Genomic DNA, 15,899 nt, shown 5'->3' with positions numbered 1-15,899 from the left:
TAACAACATCAGTTTTCTTCTTCATAGATGAGATTGTAAGAAACTTCACTGGATCATAATGTTTCTTGCTTAACATTTTCTTAGGCTGTGATGTGCTATATACATTGATGCTTTCATGCTACAAATATGAATCACCATAATTTTGGAAGGAGTACTTGAGGTTACTGAAGATATCTCATGGGTTGCCCATGACACTCATAGTTCTTATAATACTTTAGAACTTGCACAGGCATAAAACGAAGTTATTCTATATTATATATTAGTAAATAAAATAGTTTAGTTCACTTTAGGGAATATGCTTCCAAAAATAATATTATAAGGTAGCAATAGCAAATAAATACTAAGACACTCAATACTCCTTTCCTGTTCACCCCACCCCATTAATCATCCGTATTTTCCCTTTGCAGACTCACTTTGATCTCCACGGGAAAGCACAACTTTCCACATTTCTGAAGAAACTTCTTTCACATCTACTTGGTAATGATGAATGGGAACACCTCCATGTGAATCTGGTCTGTTGAAAGAGACTTCAGCAGATGTCTGTGATACTTCTATAATTGTCACTCCATGTGGACTAGATGGTACATCTATAGAAGAGCCAACATAATTATAAATTAATAACTAAACAATACACTGGTTTACAATACATCAATAATGCTATGGTTAGAAAAAATAATGGGGGGAGTAGAGTTCTGAAAAATACATACATGTAGCAGATGTCCAATATCTTAAGTTTAGGCCAAATTATATCTCAGGAACAAAAAATTATATTATGTTGAAAATGTAAAAGCGATAAGAGATTTAAATAGCTTCACTTAATTCACATCAGTTAGCAAACTTTATAGTGGACTGTCCTCTACCGTCTTCTTGGGTCAAGCCATATTATGTGGCAGGGGAACATGTTCCCTTTCCTAAATGGGGACGATCCAATTATATTGGTTATAATTAGCACAAACTGGCCACAGATTTTATTAATAGACTGTAGGTGCAACATGGGTGGATCCTACCCTCTTATAGTTGGCCCTTTATGCCAGCAGGCCATGGCCAAAGGGATACAGTGATGCACCTACCTGGATTCCCGGGCCCTTACTGCCTGCTGGACAGGCAGTTTGGGAACCCATCAGACATTGGCCTCTACTGGGTTTCCTTTCCAGCCAGAAATGTTAGCCAGCTGGCTTACCTGTCATGGAGGTGGCCACATGGCTCCAAATCTACATAGCCTCTTATGGAGGCCCCTATAATGGGGAACCTGGGACATAGGCTTGGCCTTCCCCAAATGGATCTGTCCCCATGGTCAATAACTGTAAGCTGTGACAATATAACAAAATGATAATAAAACAATGGGATAGCAATAACAAAAATTGAATGGTGAGCTAGGTGGGAAGCTTGAGCCAACTAATAGAGACCAAGTGAGGAGGTATCCATCTTTGCATTGGAATATTATGACAGTTTTTATCTGAATCTTGCAATTTTTCTACTAATTTGGTGCATATTTTTCAAGTTGCATAATGATGAACCTCAAGTCACTTTGTTGTGAAGGTGGCCAAACATTTTGAGAAATGCAACATAGCTCAGAATGAATTTTCTAAGAAAGGTATAGGAATCAACACTAAAATAGTGTGAATTCACACAGGTCAGTAAGCATTTTGGGAAACTAGGGCTAGAGAAGAATTATATCATTCATCTCAAATTCAACTGTTCAGTAACTTGATTTATTCTAAATTAAAACTGCAGTTACTAGCAGGAAATAACATCTACTACATGTTTAGTATTTTGATCAGCAGATATAACGGGTGGACTGCAAGTCTTCCAGGCATATATCTTTATATATTTTCTAATACCTGATGCCAGAACGTACTGTATGCCTGGTTGAAAAATGATTAGTATATTTTTAACACTAATTGTAGCATCATATTGTATAAGCCATCAATATATATTTATGATGGTGAAGAATTTGTTTACTTTTTGCTTGATAAACACCCTGTGTCTAAGTTAAGGAAAGTTATTGTCTCTTTCCTTTTATTTCTCATTAAAAATGCCAGACAACAAAGAAAATGTTCCAATTCTTCTATTTTTGCTGCTGTTTTACAGTATGTATTAAGGGTCATTCTCATAAAACTGATAAAGAAAAAGTTAATTGCTTATGAGGGAGACACAGTGACATTTAGCCAGCATACTCAACCTTTAAGAACTGAAGAATAATTAGAGCAAATGAAGCCAGACAGAAAGCTACATAATCATCACCTCACCACACCCTGGCTTTGTGGTGAAATCTCTTCCTTTGATTCATATCCTTTGCTGGAATAAAACAATGCTGTTCCAATTGTTCCCATTTGAGAAATGTACAAATGAACTATAGAAAAACTGTAATGAAGAGTGTTCTGATCTTCTGTGTGGCTTATCAGCATTCCAAGTTCATGTAGTTTTGTAAATGACATACTAATCACTGTGTCTTATTGTGGTTTGTGCATACAAGTTCTTATTACCATTCTGCATCTTCTGATACAATTCTTCTTTGGCTCTAAAAATGCCAATTAAATCCAAAGTTATGGAGTAAAAACAAGAAATTCTGTTCCAGCCATGAAGACTAAGATTTATTGTAGTGTAAACTTGTAGTATATACCCGCATCATTAGATGCATGAAATGAAACCCTAGTACAGATAGATAGACGGTGACAGATATATATATAGATATAGATAGATACATATAGATATGGCTTGAAAAAAATATTAGCCTTGCAGTTAAAAGGATATAACATACTAGAGGTTACTTTGAGAAATATTGATGCAAAAGGCAAGTATAATTATCAGATCATGTCCCTTCTGACTTTTTAACACTACAAATCACATTAACTTTCTTTGCCTCTGTATATATTACTTTCCTTCCTTCCTTCCTTCCTTCCTTCCTTCCTTCCTTCCATCCTTGAGCTCTTCTGATCAATAGATCTTGAGCAATGACTAACAGAGTAATAAATTAGTTACTAAAGAAAAATATGATTGTCAGGAATTTAGCCATCAATTCTTAATAACAGTAAGAACAGTCCAATATTTTATGAGATATAGAAGTTACCCAGACCACAATGATAAAAATGATCTGAATATGGAATACAACCAAACCTTTCACACAATACTTCAAAAGGTAGATTCAACGGGTAGCAAGTAATCTGAAGCAGCAGAACAAATGTTTGAGTCCAGTAAAAAACTGTGTTCTAATACTTCGGAATGGTTAGTGTTAAGGAATTCCGGGTTGAACCCAAAAGTTCCTCACAGGAAGAGTGTGCAAATGAACTAGATGTTCTTTAAAAAAATATGTGTAAATTTATTAGAAGGAATTTAGAAATATTAATTTAGCAAATTTTATTACATGAAGCACAACACTCTAAAACAAGCAATGTATTGACTGCTGCTCTTGGATAGTACAACTGGTCCTTGATGTTCCAGGCATTATGAGGAGGGACCCAAGATCTTCCAGAACCTGGTGGAATATCTTTGTTTTGCAGGTCCTGCAGAACTGTGATAGCTCCATCATCACCCTCAGCAATTCTGGGAGCTCATTCCATCAGGTGGGGACTAATTTTCTTACATTCTTGCAGATGCAGGCCACAATTAAAGCATTATTCTACACCACTACAGCAAATTCATAGATATGGGCCTTGGAAAATCCAAGCTAGCGTAATTGTCCTCAATCTCCAGGTAAGATATAAATCAGGTGATGACTCTGAACCAACTAGAACCCATCTTTGTTGGAATCTTCTAGAAAATTATCTCGTCCCTCTAATGTTTCCCCTCCTATCCTGAGATACTCTGCTTCTCATGTAGCCCAGGCAAGGCTCTGTCCTTCTGGATGATAATGGAACTTGACAGAACCAGTCTCCAGTTAAGAACAACTGCAATATGGAACCAACTTGACATAACACATATTAAACCTTGGGAGGAGTATTGAGGTTACTTTGCCTGACAGCATTAAGACAAGCTAGAGCAAATGGCTTAGCATAACAAGGAACCATCAAATATCTTGTATAGGAAAGAAAGGAACAAGATGGTAAAACACCAAATAATTTGGTCAAACAAACTCTATCAGCACAAATTACATATATCATTTCCTACATACAAAAGGTTCAGCTTAATTCAGCTAATGCTGTACTCTAGCCAATGAAAGTTTGCAACGGTAAACCTGTTAGTCTTTAGGATGATATTAGACTCTGGTTTGTTTTTTGGTGCAACAGACTACTAAGATTATCTCATTGAAATTTTTTAAATGTATAGTAACATGCAACGCTTATTACTAGAGAAAAGGCATACATTTATTTCTCCTGATATTTTCAACTTAAAACACAGTATAGCTAATAATTTTTTGTTGTTGAGCCTGTGATTTTGAGGTACTAATTTGCTTTATATACATAATCTGCTTTATTTTTTACTATACTTCCATTATTTGTAAGTTAACTTGAACATTAATTTTATACCTAATGGCAAGGCATAATTGTTAAAATAAAAATATGTACACTTACCAGCTAAGTCAAGTATATATTCTTGATATCGTGTTCCTATTCGGTTTGTGGCTGTGCAGTTGTAGCGCCCAAAATCACTGTCAGATGTGGGAGCAATCTTAAGAAAAGAGATAATACACATTAACAATTAGATATCTCAAGATCACCAGACTTTAGCAGCTCCTCAAATAAGAGATATATTACTGTGCCAGCAATTTGCCTGTATTTTCTTTAATCTTGCTCTTGGCTCCTTACAGAGTATTCTGGTTTAATCCAGACCCCAAGAGTCCTTTGGGTTTTGTTTGTATTGCAAGCAATACAAGCAAGGGCCTTTTATAGAGCCTGGCAAGCAAGAGTCATTTATAGCACAAAGGCCTACTCAGCAGAGGGCAGAGCTAGCAGTCGGCTCCCGAGATAATGCTCTCCTTCTCCCAGCTCCTCCAAGCACTGCCTTCATCTGGCAAGCAAGAGCCTTTTATAGCACAAAGGCCTACTCAGCAGAGGGTGAAGCTAGCAGTCAGCTCCTGAGTCAGCTCCTGAGATAATGCTCTCCTTCTCCCAGCTCCTCCAAGCACTAAATGGAGCAAATCATATAATCATGGAAAATGAAAATATGGGAAATGTCCAGGGTCTGCACCTTTGTATATTTAATTATTTAAATTAATTTTGAATAGTTCAGAAAAGAAGCAAAATGGCTGATAATGACACAGTAGCAAAATTTATAAAGGTCTTGAATATTTTTCAGCACTAATTCTAGCTAGATTGATATGGTGGTAAAAGAGGTACAACTTCAACGAAGTAGGTTGTATGTTATTTACCTACATTCAAACTCTTACCTCTAACACCAGCTTATTTCCAGCATTGTGAATCCTTAAATGAGTTGAGTCTCGTCCAGGTAAAACAAGTTTTCCCCGTCTCCACTGAATAGAAGCTGATGGGTTAGATAGAACATCACAGCTTATATTGATGGGATTTCCTTCCCATGAATAATACGTTGTTTGATTTGATACAAAGACTGGAGCATCTGCAAAATATGATTATATAAGTATTTTTATTTCTTTGTCATTCAGTCATGTTACTCAAGTCATCATGACAACTTCAATGTTAACTGTTGCACAATATTTGATTTAAGATCTACATATTCCACATATCCATTATAATTTCTTCTCTGAAACCACTTTAAAAGTTGTATACCAATAGTAGTAATTCTTCTCATGAAGAAAGCAATAAGACTTTCTACCCTACTTTTAACTATCTTTCATGAAAGTTGCCCTGATTACAAACAGAAACTAAAAAAAGCAACAAAAAGTCTCACACATTAATTCATATGGCAACACAATGGTAGTAAGAGCATTTAATTCCACACTGGACTGAAGCCAGTTAATTTAATTCAGGAATTGTATGAGTAGCTTTGCAAACTTACTTTATCTGAAAAACAAAACAAGTAAATAAAAAACCTACCATATGATCTCACTTCAAAGCAAACTGGAAAACCATATGCAATGGTGAAAGTTTGAATTCCAGTATAGAAATCTACTTGTTATTTATCACTAACTAAACAGAATAAAACTCACTATGTAAACCTTTGTGGTTATCAATATTTCTAGAGGAAGTCTCTATTCTGTGGACAATTATCCCAAATATTGTACAATTATGCAGTGTTGCTAGGCAGTGTTGTAATATTTTTTCAAGATTATAACCACTTTGTTAGACACAAATTAGATGTTTATTCATAGGCTGCATTAAGATGCCACGAAACTGGGAATCAGAGGCTTTTTACTATGGCTGGGCTGTTCAGCGTCCATAGTAGCCACTTGCGCTCGAAGCAGCCAATGCCGTTTCACATGGCGAGGGGAGGTGTGGGCGCTACACACCGGTCAGCACACACATGCAGGCACAGAGCTCTGTGATATGGTGCTGGCTGCTTTGGGCGCAAGCGGCTGCTCCGGACGCCGAAGTGCCCAACCCTACTTGCTACCTCTGAATATGGAGGTTCCCTTTAGTCACCATGGCTAGTAGCCAATGGTAGACCTATCCTCCACAAATCTCTCTAATCTTGTTTTAAAACTTTCCAAGCCTGTGGTCCTCACGACATCCTCTGATAGTGAATTCCACATTGTAATTAGTTGGATGTAAAGAAGTATTTCCTTTTGTCTGTCCTGAATCTACTGCCCAATCAGATTGCTACCTAAACATATGATCACTAGTGACACATGGTAGCAATTGGAAATTAGTTTTCAGTTAAAAAAATCCAAGGTTCAATTAAAATAAAAGAAGAACATGAATCACAAATTTAAATAAAAGTATCATTTGTATTCATCACAACTTCCAAAGTTAGAGGATTACCTACTAGAAGGCAAGCACATTATACATACTCATAACACTCTTTGGAAGTTGTGATGAATACAAACAAAGTTTTAAAAGGACTCAAAATATTTTAAAGCTTCAAAGGAATGATTTGGAGACAATAAAATAAGCTATAAAGTCTGAATCCCGTTCATTCCTTTAAGAATTATCAAAAGCAAATCACTGACTTGAGTTAAAATGAATGCAGCTCACTGGAAAACTCAAGAATAGCAGTAAATTTAATTATTGTGATTCTTGACATCTAAAGCACTATTATGACAGTGAAATTGCAATGCTGTCAACAGCACCTAGTATGACAGGTAATTTAAAAATTGAGGCAATAAACAAGAAAAACACCAAAATGAAATGTGCCTGATTAAAACAAAATAGGGGGATACATTGGTAGCCTTTGCTGTATCATTTGGCATTTAATAGTTGGTGCTTTCCAAGGAGTAATAATTCCCATTAATTTCTATAGAGTTTGAGTTGTACAACATCAGCCTGAAAATCACTGAAAGAACACAGACTCTTGCTATATCGAGCAGGTAAGAAAAGCCCCTGTTATTTTGATATAGGTAACTTTGCTGAACTAAGACACTTAGGTGGAGACAGCTCTGAAAGTATATTTAGGTATACTATACAATAGCGATCCCCAACCTGTGGGCCGCGGACCACATGTGGTACTTCGACTAATTGGAGGTGGGCCCCAAAGGACGCCTTCTCCCCCCCCCCCGGCCCTTTACAACACACTTTGGGTGTCATTGTCTCCTATCACTCCCAGATGGGACTATCTCGTTGCAGAGAAACATGCTCAGGGTTCCCATTGATTTGTCATTGTCATGAGTTAAAATTTCCATGAAAATAAAATTTCCTTATGTTCATTGTTGTGGCGTGTCTGTATCTTATTTTGAAGGGATGTTTAAACATTACCATAGCGATCAGAGAGCGTTAGGGCAGTGGTTGAGAGTAGAGGAGTAAACTACCCCCCCCCCACCGGGCCTCAGTAAAAGGCGTTGAGTGGTCCCCGGCGATAAAAAGGTTGGGGACTACTGCTATACAACATATACCGGGTTCTAGGTGCGATCAGACTCACATTCAGAGATATATTGGGATAACTCATTTTTACTTGCAGGAGGGCATTTTGGGCTGGCATAAGATGCAGCACACCAATGTGGGGGTATAACAAGGCCATAAATTTATTACCTCCCCACAGGAAGGTTGGCACCGCATGGGAGAGGGAGTCTGACCTAGCAGTCAGCAGACTACACCAAAGCCCGCAGAGTCCAGAGGTGGCCTAGGGATCCACACAATTCCAAGATCCAAAAAGCACAAACCTCAGTTGGCTGCCGCCAAGCCCCCTGGAAAAATGAGCCTCTGGCTCCCAGCCAGGATAACCGTGCTTGTTTACATGCCACCTCTTACCAGACTCCCTGCCAACAGACTCCATCCCATGCAAACCCAGAGCTGCAACAAAATATTTACAGAGAAACTTCCAACCAAACATTGTAACAAGGCTGTTTCCACAGCAATGGGTGGGTGGGAGGGAAGCTGCTCCCATGGTGTTGAGGGCAAAGAGGTCGGGACCTGCACAGGTGGCACCTTTTGTAGGTGCTGGTCCCACCTGTTTTAAGCTATTAAATTGCTAAGGTGCGCCTATGTGCTCACTAGTAACACCAAATGGTGATTGGTTGTCTACTTATTGTCTACTTATTGCTCCAGTCTCAGGATACAACTGTCCACAGAAATTGCCATGTTGAGAGAGAGAGAGGGAGAGAGAGAATAAAGTAAGTTCCCAAGTAATTGCTAAGAAGGAACATTAACAGCTTTACTAATTTGGGTCTCTTTGACCCTTTCTGACCTTTTCTTTCAAACAGGGAATGGGGCAACATTAGTTAGGAGGATACCCATAGGGAGATATGGTAAGGAGTTATATAAACAAACAATTCCTTCTATAGATGTATTTTTCTATGTCTGCTGATCCATTCACATGTCTTTGGAATTTTAGCTGAGTGCTAGTGTGTGTTCCTACCTGAAGCAGCTGCCTTGGTGCCAGAACAGGCCCACTCTGGTGACAGATCAGTTTGGGGCAGTCCAAGCTAACCGCCCCCCCCCCCCACAGGAAAAGCCAGAGCCAGGGCAGACTGCTTTGATGCCTTGGTAGCTGCTTCGGAGTGGCAGTCATGGTAGGACTTACCAGCATTAGGCTCAGCTGCCCCACAACAGCTGTCCCACTCCACCCCACCCCGCCATAGTGTGCCGCTGATGCACCATGCCAGCACAGATGTCTTGCCCCGCCCATCCCGCCGTGCTGCCTTTCTCTATTGGTGCCTTGGGCAAAACACCTTGGCCATTTTGGCAGAGGTGAAGCACTCCAAGGCGAATTCGCACTTGGCCGACACAGTGTGAGGCAGCCTTGGGTGGAGCATTCTGGATCAAGGCTGCTGTGCAAAACCCTACTAGTTTCTAGAACTAAGCAGGAATTTTTCAAATGCCCTGACTAATGGGGTGCCTTTCTCAACTTGGACTGTTGTTATAGAGGGGGTGTTCAGTTTAAATTGGCCTGGTCTTTAACAATATTGGCCATAAATAACTGGATAGACAGGAAAGGAATAGGGTGGATTGTTCATTATAGGACTGCATGATTAGCAAGCACTCCAAAGCATTGACCATGATGGAGGGCATGTCCAGAACTTCCCATCAGAGGTCTTAGAAAAGTTCGGGTATGGGAAAGAACACCACTGGTTCTTAGCAGTGTCTTTCAAAACATTACTGTGCTTGAAGCACATTCCATGTGCAGGTGAAGATTTTTAAAGCCCAGAGTAATCTGTTGGCCATGTTTGGAGCCAGTGTGGATCTGCACATGAAATGCAGCCATTGGCAGGTCACCAAGCACAGCCCCCTTTAAACATAACATATTTGTTAGTTCCCTAGCAGCATTTAGATAAGTAGCTAAAGAAAAATTAAAGGAATCAATGGGCAAATGCTTTTGTAGGAATTTCCAAAAACTCCATGATTCTAGTATAGAGGTTTTGGGAATTCCCACAGTACACTGACATCATTTCAAAGTTTTATCCAGAAGAAACATCACATCATTGCTAATGACCATTCCCCAGTATCATTACTTCCCCCCCCCCCCGTCAACTGTTGATTGGCCAACTGATTATGACATCGATTTAAATAAAGCTAGTTAAAGCCACAGTGTTGCATATTATGCCAATACTCCCAAATTAAGGCATGAGACAACAGCATGGCTTTAACTAAAGCTAGCTTAAAAGATACTGTCAATACTATAAGTGTTCATTTGGGTCTACCTGAGCTGAAAATATACACAAAAATACCTTATAGGTATTTTTTATTATATTTTGGCAACCCAAAGATATTGGGGACTTTTCTGAAAAACATCCCCCCAAAATAACAGTGGTTCATGCCTCTTCGTTGCTTGTTGTACTTTCTACTAAAGTCCCCTTAAATTTTAAAGTACTGCAGAAGCCAGCTAAGCCAGCAGAAAGCAGACTGATCTCTGCCAGCTCAGTTTGAGAATAGCTGGTTTCTTGTGCAGCTTTGCTTAAACAAGGCTGTATAGGAAGCCAGCTCAAAATGTAGCTGAACCACTGGGAAGCAGAGTGCTCCCACCTGGGTCTGCTATGGTATGGCTTCTTGTACAACCTCAATTAAATGGAGCTACAGGAGAAATAAAACATCCTGAAGATTGGCTGAGCCTACAGGAAGACTGCTCCCTGACGCTCAGCTGTTTTTTTGGGCTGTCTTCTGCAGTCCCTTTAAACATTCCCTGTATAAGAGAATACAGCAGGCAGTCCAGAAAACAACTGATAGAAGAGTAATATACTCTGCCTGTCAGATGTGTTTTGTGTTGTTGCTACTCCTCCCTTTTTTTCTTCTCGGTTCTATTGGACCTGAAAAAAATTGGGATTGTAAGAAAACACACACACACACACAATCAAAATAAAATACTAGTATTGGGATGTGGGACTTTTTGGAATTTTCAATCCCCCCCTCCCCCGGTCTAATAGGCCCAGACAAAAAAAAAATACCAGTACAAAAAAATTGCACACCTTTTCTTGAGACAACTGAATGAGAAGTATCTGTTTCAAGAATTCTGGCAAGCAGATGGAAGAAGACCTACAAAAACATAATAACTGCTATACTTTTAACAAAAGATACTGATTATATTTAGCTCCTTTAGAAAATACAAATTTGGAAAGCCAAGTTCAGAAACTGAATAGAAAGTATATTATTGTCCCAGTGCTTTTCAAAGACAGTGGTATCACTCTCAGATCATCATTATAAATACAGAACATGGGATGTGCAAAAACTCAATAAAGGAAATATGAAGAACATCAAAAATGAATCAGAATAACTTTATTAGCATACATGACAACATAGTAAAACAAAAATTTAGACATTTAAATGGTTACAGAGTTCATGAATCTATGAGTATAATTTAGAATGGCGAACAATATCTTGCTGCCATCACAATAAATACAGGGCCTTTGCTATTTCATGTTAATATTATTATTGTAGTTATGAAAAACTAATGTACTGTTTTCTACATTCCATATAAATCCCCCTGAGCCTCAGGGGAGGCAAATAAATAAATAAATAAATAAATAAATAAATAAATAAATAAATAAATAAATAAATAAATAAAACATTGATCAAATGCTTCTCATCCGCACAGAATCTTTAACCGCTCCTGCGGTTAAATAAAGCCCCAAGGGCTATTGGGGAGGAGTTAGGGCGGGCTCTGTCCATGATAAAAACTCGGAGGGGCGAATCAGAAGCCGCGAAGTGGCTTCTACAAGTGCCACCCAAGGGCCAAGCGGGCAATGAGGAGGCGTGTGAAGCCCCTTCCCATTGGCCCCTCACCAGAACAGACCAAAATTCCATTCACCCAGCCCAGTCTGGCTGCCAGTCTGTTTCTGACCACTGCAGGGAGAGGTCAGTAGGGCAAGGGGGATGAGAACAGAGGCTGGGCCAGCCCTTTTTGCCCCAAGGCTGTCCTAACTGTCATGTCCAACTGCAAATGGCCTCAGAACCCTGACAGTGCTCCCCCTCCCCCCCTTCAGGCCTGCCTTTAACAGCCCCTGACTGAGGGGAGGGAGGCCTTTCCAAGAGCAATGCAGGGGAGCCTCAGGGCATGGGGGTTGGCATTCCTTGGGGGGGGGATTTCTCCTTCTGCCAAACGGCTGACAGGGAGGCCACAGAAAAGCCCCTTCTCACTTAAAATACTGTTCTGGCTGGGAGTTGGACACAGCCAAGCCTTTCTTCTTCGCAACTCTCTGCAGATTTGAGGTCACTGCACAGCATTATTCTGCAGAGGAAATTGGCTCTTTTGTCTCCTGCTTCATCTGCACAACAACCCTGTGCAGTAAGCCTCAAGTCTTTCAATTCAACAACAACCTGTGTGGGAAGCCTTAAATGTTTCTTCTCTACCACAACCCTGTCCAAAGTAGCCCTTTCTGCCTGGGGAACTGATCTTTATACTCTGCAGGTGAGCTGTGATTCCAGGAGCTCGCCAGGCCCCACCTGGAGGTTGGCTACCCCTGGGATGGAAATATTCCTGGAGGTTTGGAGGTGGAACTTCAAAATCATACAATGCCTCAGAGTCCAGCCTTCAAAGGAACCATTTTTGCCTACAGTTGGGAGGGAGTGGTGCAGGTGTGTCCCTCCTGGGCTATGGGCTATGGCCAGCCCTTCCCAGCAACTGTTTGTATTCTTGGGCACAGACAGGCAGACCAGCATCAGTACTGTGAGTCTGGAAAGTGCAGGAAGATCTAAATAAATATTTACAGCCTGAAAATGTAAATAGAGAACAAATAACCTTGCCTGGCAAATAAAAAAACAGTATAAAAAACCTTACTAAGGTCAAGACTGCTGGGCACAGAGAGTCTTCCTCTTAGGGTTGCAAACTTCCCTGTGAGGCTCGCTACCCCACCTCCCTCATGGGGAGTCTGCTATGGGGAGAGAAAGGGAAGACAATTGGAAAATGCTTTGAGACACCTGAGGCCTGCTGGGTCTCTGTGGCCCATTTCCAGTTCTCTCAGATCTCTCACAACCCCACATACCTCACAGGTTGACTATTGTGGAGAGACGAATGGAAAAGGTGTTTGTAAACCGCTTTGAGACTCCTTTGGGTAGTAAGCAATAGAGTACAAAAATCTGTTCTTCTAAGGAGCAACCATGAAGGAAGCATGTGGGCACATAACATTTTATCAACAGCAAAAACATGGAAAAGAAGGAACAGGGTGGACACCTGTGTACTGTGACTACCCCATGTGTATTAGGGCAGAGGGGCATTTCGGTGAATGTGGCCTAATTCATACAAGAAGGGAAATGACGCAGAACTGGGAGGAATTGGTTGCCATGTAATCTTCTCCTAAGAAATCTGAAGAAGTCACATATCTAAAGACATGGCTCTGGAAAGTATAAATTGCAGAATGAAATTCAGAATTCAAACACTAGAGAATCTTCTCAATTTTTTCACTTATCCCCCCCCCCCTTGTAGGATAGAGAATACTATAACCCAAAACAACTCATTTAGAAAGTAGTTCCACTAATAAATGGTAAAGCATTATGGTCATAGTACAGTAACTTTTTGTGTTTTTTATCCCACACATGCTTATATTGTTGCTGATTACTCTTCGCAGAATTCCATTTTATACATAAAGCTGCCTAAAATTGAATCAGACCCATGGTCCATCAAGGTCAGTATTGTCTACAAAAACTGGCAGTAGCTCTCTAGAGTCTGAAGCAGAGATCTTTCACATCACCTCTTATCTGGTTCTTTTAACCAGAAATGTTCGGTATTGAACTTTCTACATGTCAAGAAGATACTCTAGTACTTAGCCATGGCCCCTGCCTTCATAAAGAAGATGTTCCTATAGTACAAACGTGCAGCTTATAAACTCTTAAGAATCCACTTTGAAGTTGAATTCAGTCTCTCCCTGTCTCCCACTGAGTCACACGAGAAAAAAAGGTATGATAAAGCAAATATGAGTGGTGGTGCTTCCCCCCCCCCCCTAAATATTTACTTTTCTAAAGAGAAGATCCAGATCCCAACTCAATAATAATCCCTTTATCTATTCTCATACATGTGATGAATTGCACATAGGTACACTATTATGCTAAAAATGCTATCACATTTCACAAGTTCGTTGGTTCACTTTGAATATCCTCAATCCTCAAATGAGTGATCCTTCCCTTTCAATCAAATCAAGCCTGCAAGTTCTTTTTTACAACCCATATGGCACAATTTTTCCTTTACAAATATATTAATTTTAATATTATTTATGTGCCAGTAAATCAGGATTATATCTTTTACCTATAGATAGATTCAAGTGGGTAGCCATGTTGGTCTGAAGCAGCACAACAAAATACAAGTCCAACAGCACCTTTAAGAGCAACAAAGATTTATTCAAATCATGAGATTTCGAGTAGATATATTCTTCTTCAGTCAAGATGGAACAGGGGTCATGAAAATACAGATATAAGGAGAAAGTAAATGAGTAGCAAAGCACTACCTACATTTGCCAAGGGGGCTCTGCGGTTTTTAATAATGGATTTATGTCTGAATAACATTAATCAAATCATGGTATGTCAACTCTAATAGTTCTTGGATGGAACATATTATTAACCTAGGTAGATGACCTATATCTAGGTCCTTCTAGTGCAGAGATGTGAGATTTCCAGAAATTTTGAAGCCACAAAGGAGAACAAATTTTCTTCCACCAGCCCCTCAGAAATGTTGTGAAAAAATTGAATATTTATTCTTGTATCATACCTAAACATCTTGTACTGATATAACAACATAAATACACCATTTAAAACTCAATAGATAAAACTGTGTTTGTGGACATCAAAAGTTTTCTATAAGCATAACCCAGTGGTTATGCTTTCTCACAAAAACTATTTGTGAGAAAGGGGGGTTGACCCTCCCAAATATTGTTGTTGTTGTTTTCTGTGTCTTCGCAACTCCATTCCTGTATGTACCAAAACAATTATGTTGTATCATATAATACATTGTGTTATAGTATGTGATCACATCCTCCTGAGCATTTGCAAAGGATACAGTTAGTTGTGTTGGTCTGAAGTAGCAGAACAGAATTTGAGTCCAATGGAACCTTTAAGTCCAACCTAGAATAAAATTTTGTTGGCCTTAAAGGTGCCAAAAGGTCAAGGAGAGATATTTGCTTAGCTCCTGTTTTGAGATGATCTCTTATAGGTGACTTGTGCTGCTTGTCAAGCTTTGAAGGGCCACTATTGGTGTTTTCAGGGTCATAGCAGTAGATCTCCCCCCATTGCTTTGACAATCAATTGATCAGTGCTAACATGTTTGCTATGGATATAAAGACACCTCACCACAAACTGTCAAACCATGTGAAAAACCATGCAGGGTTGGGGGAGGCTCATGCAGGTGAGATCACATGAACCTCAGCACGTGAACTACAACCCGGGTGATTTTTGTGACTTTTTAAGCCCTGCATGGTCATGCCCATCCCTAGCTCTGTATATTTTATATTCATGCTGATTAGCTCATATTATTCAGGTTATAGTGTGACGTCAGTTGTAAAGAGGGACAACTTTTGCATTTAAGATAATTACATTAGAAAAACTCCAAAGACATTATGCAATAATTATGAGGGCAGGACCTAAGAATACTTCTGAAATTGCTTCATATCGTTTGCAAAGAGGAAATAATGTATTAGGAATCCTCTATTATGTTTCTGAGCCCTGGGTCATGTCCATCCCTAGTCAGGATCTTTTATATTCATGCTGATTAGCTCGTATTCTTCAGGTTATAGTGTGACTTCGATTGTAAAGATGGCTAACTTTTGCATTACAGATAAGTACATTTAGAAAAACTCCAAAGACAGTATGCAATAATTATGGGGGCAGAACCTAAGAATACTTCTGAAATTGCTTCCTCTATTATGTTTTTGAGCCCTGGGTCATGCCCATCCCTAATCAGGATCTTTTATATTCATGCTGATTAACTCATATTATTCAGGTTATAGTGTGACTTTGATTGTAAAGAGGGACAAC

At 39.5% G+C, this 15,899-nt stretch overlaps 1 protein-coding gene across 8 annotated transcripts in view; it reads right to left on the bottom strand.

Moving 5' to 3' along the window:
- Positions 1 to 15,899, bottom strand: part of NCAM2 (neural cell adhesion molecule 2) — a 305,171-nt gene that overhangs the window by 89,960 nt on the left and 199,312 nt on the right. For all 8 annotated transcript variants that reach the window (XM_077342446.1, XM_077342443.1, XM_077342444.1 and 5 more), the window contains 3 exons: positions 5,327 to 5,514; positions 4,512 to 4,608; positions 414 to 587 (listed from right to left, as the gene is read on the bottom strand). In XM_077342446.1, the coding sequence (XP_077198561.1) occupies positions 414 to 587; positions 4,512 to 4,608; positions 5,327 to 5,514 (459 nt within the window). The remainder of the gene's footprint in view (positions 1 to 413; positions 588 to 4,511; positions 4,609 to 5,326; positions 5,515 to 15,899) is intronic.

This window comes from Paroedura picta, chromosome 6 (assembly GCF_049243985.1).
Source record: "Paroedura picta isolate Pp20150507F chromosome 6, Ppicta_v3.0, whole genome shotgun sequence".
Taxonomy (NCBI): domain Eukaryota; kingdom Metazoa; phylum Chordata; class Lepidosauria; order Squamata; family Gekkonidae; genus Paroedura; species Paroedura picta.
The sequence above is the reverse complement of the archived record's forward strand: the minus strand, read 5'-3'. Positions and strand labels throughout refer to the sequence as shown.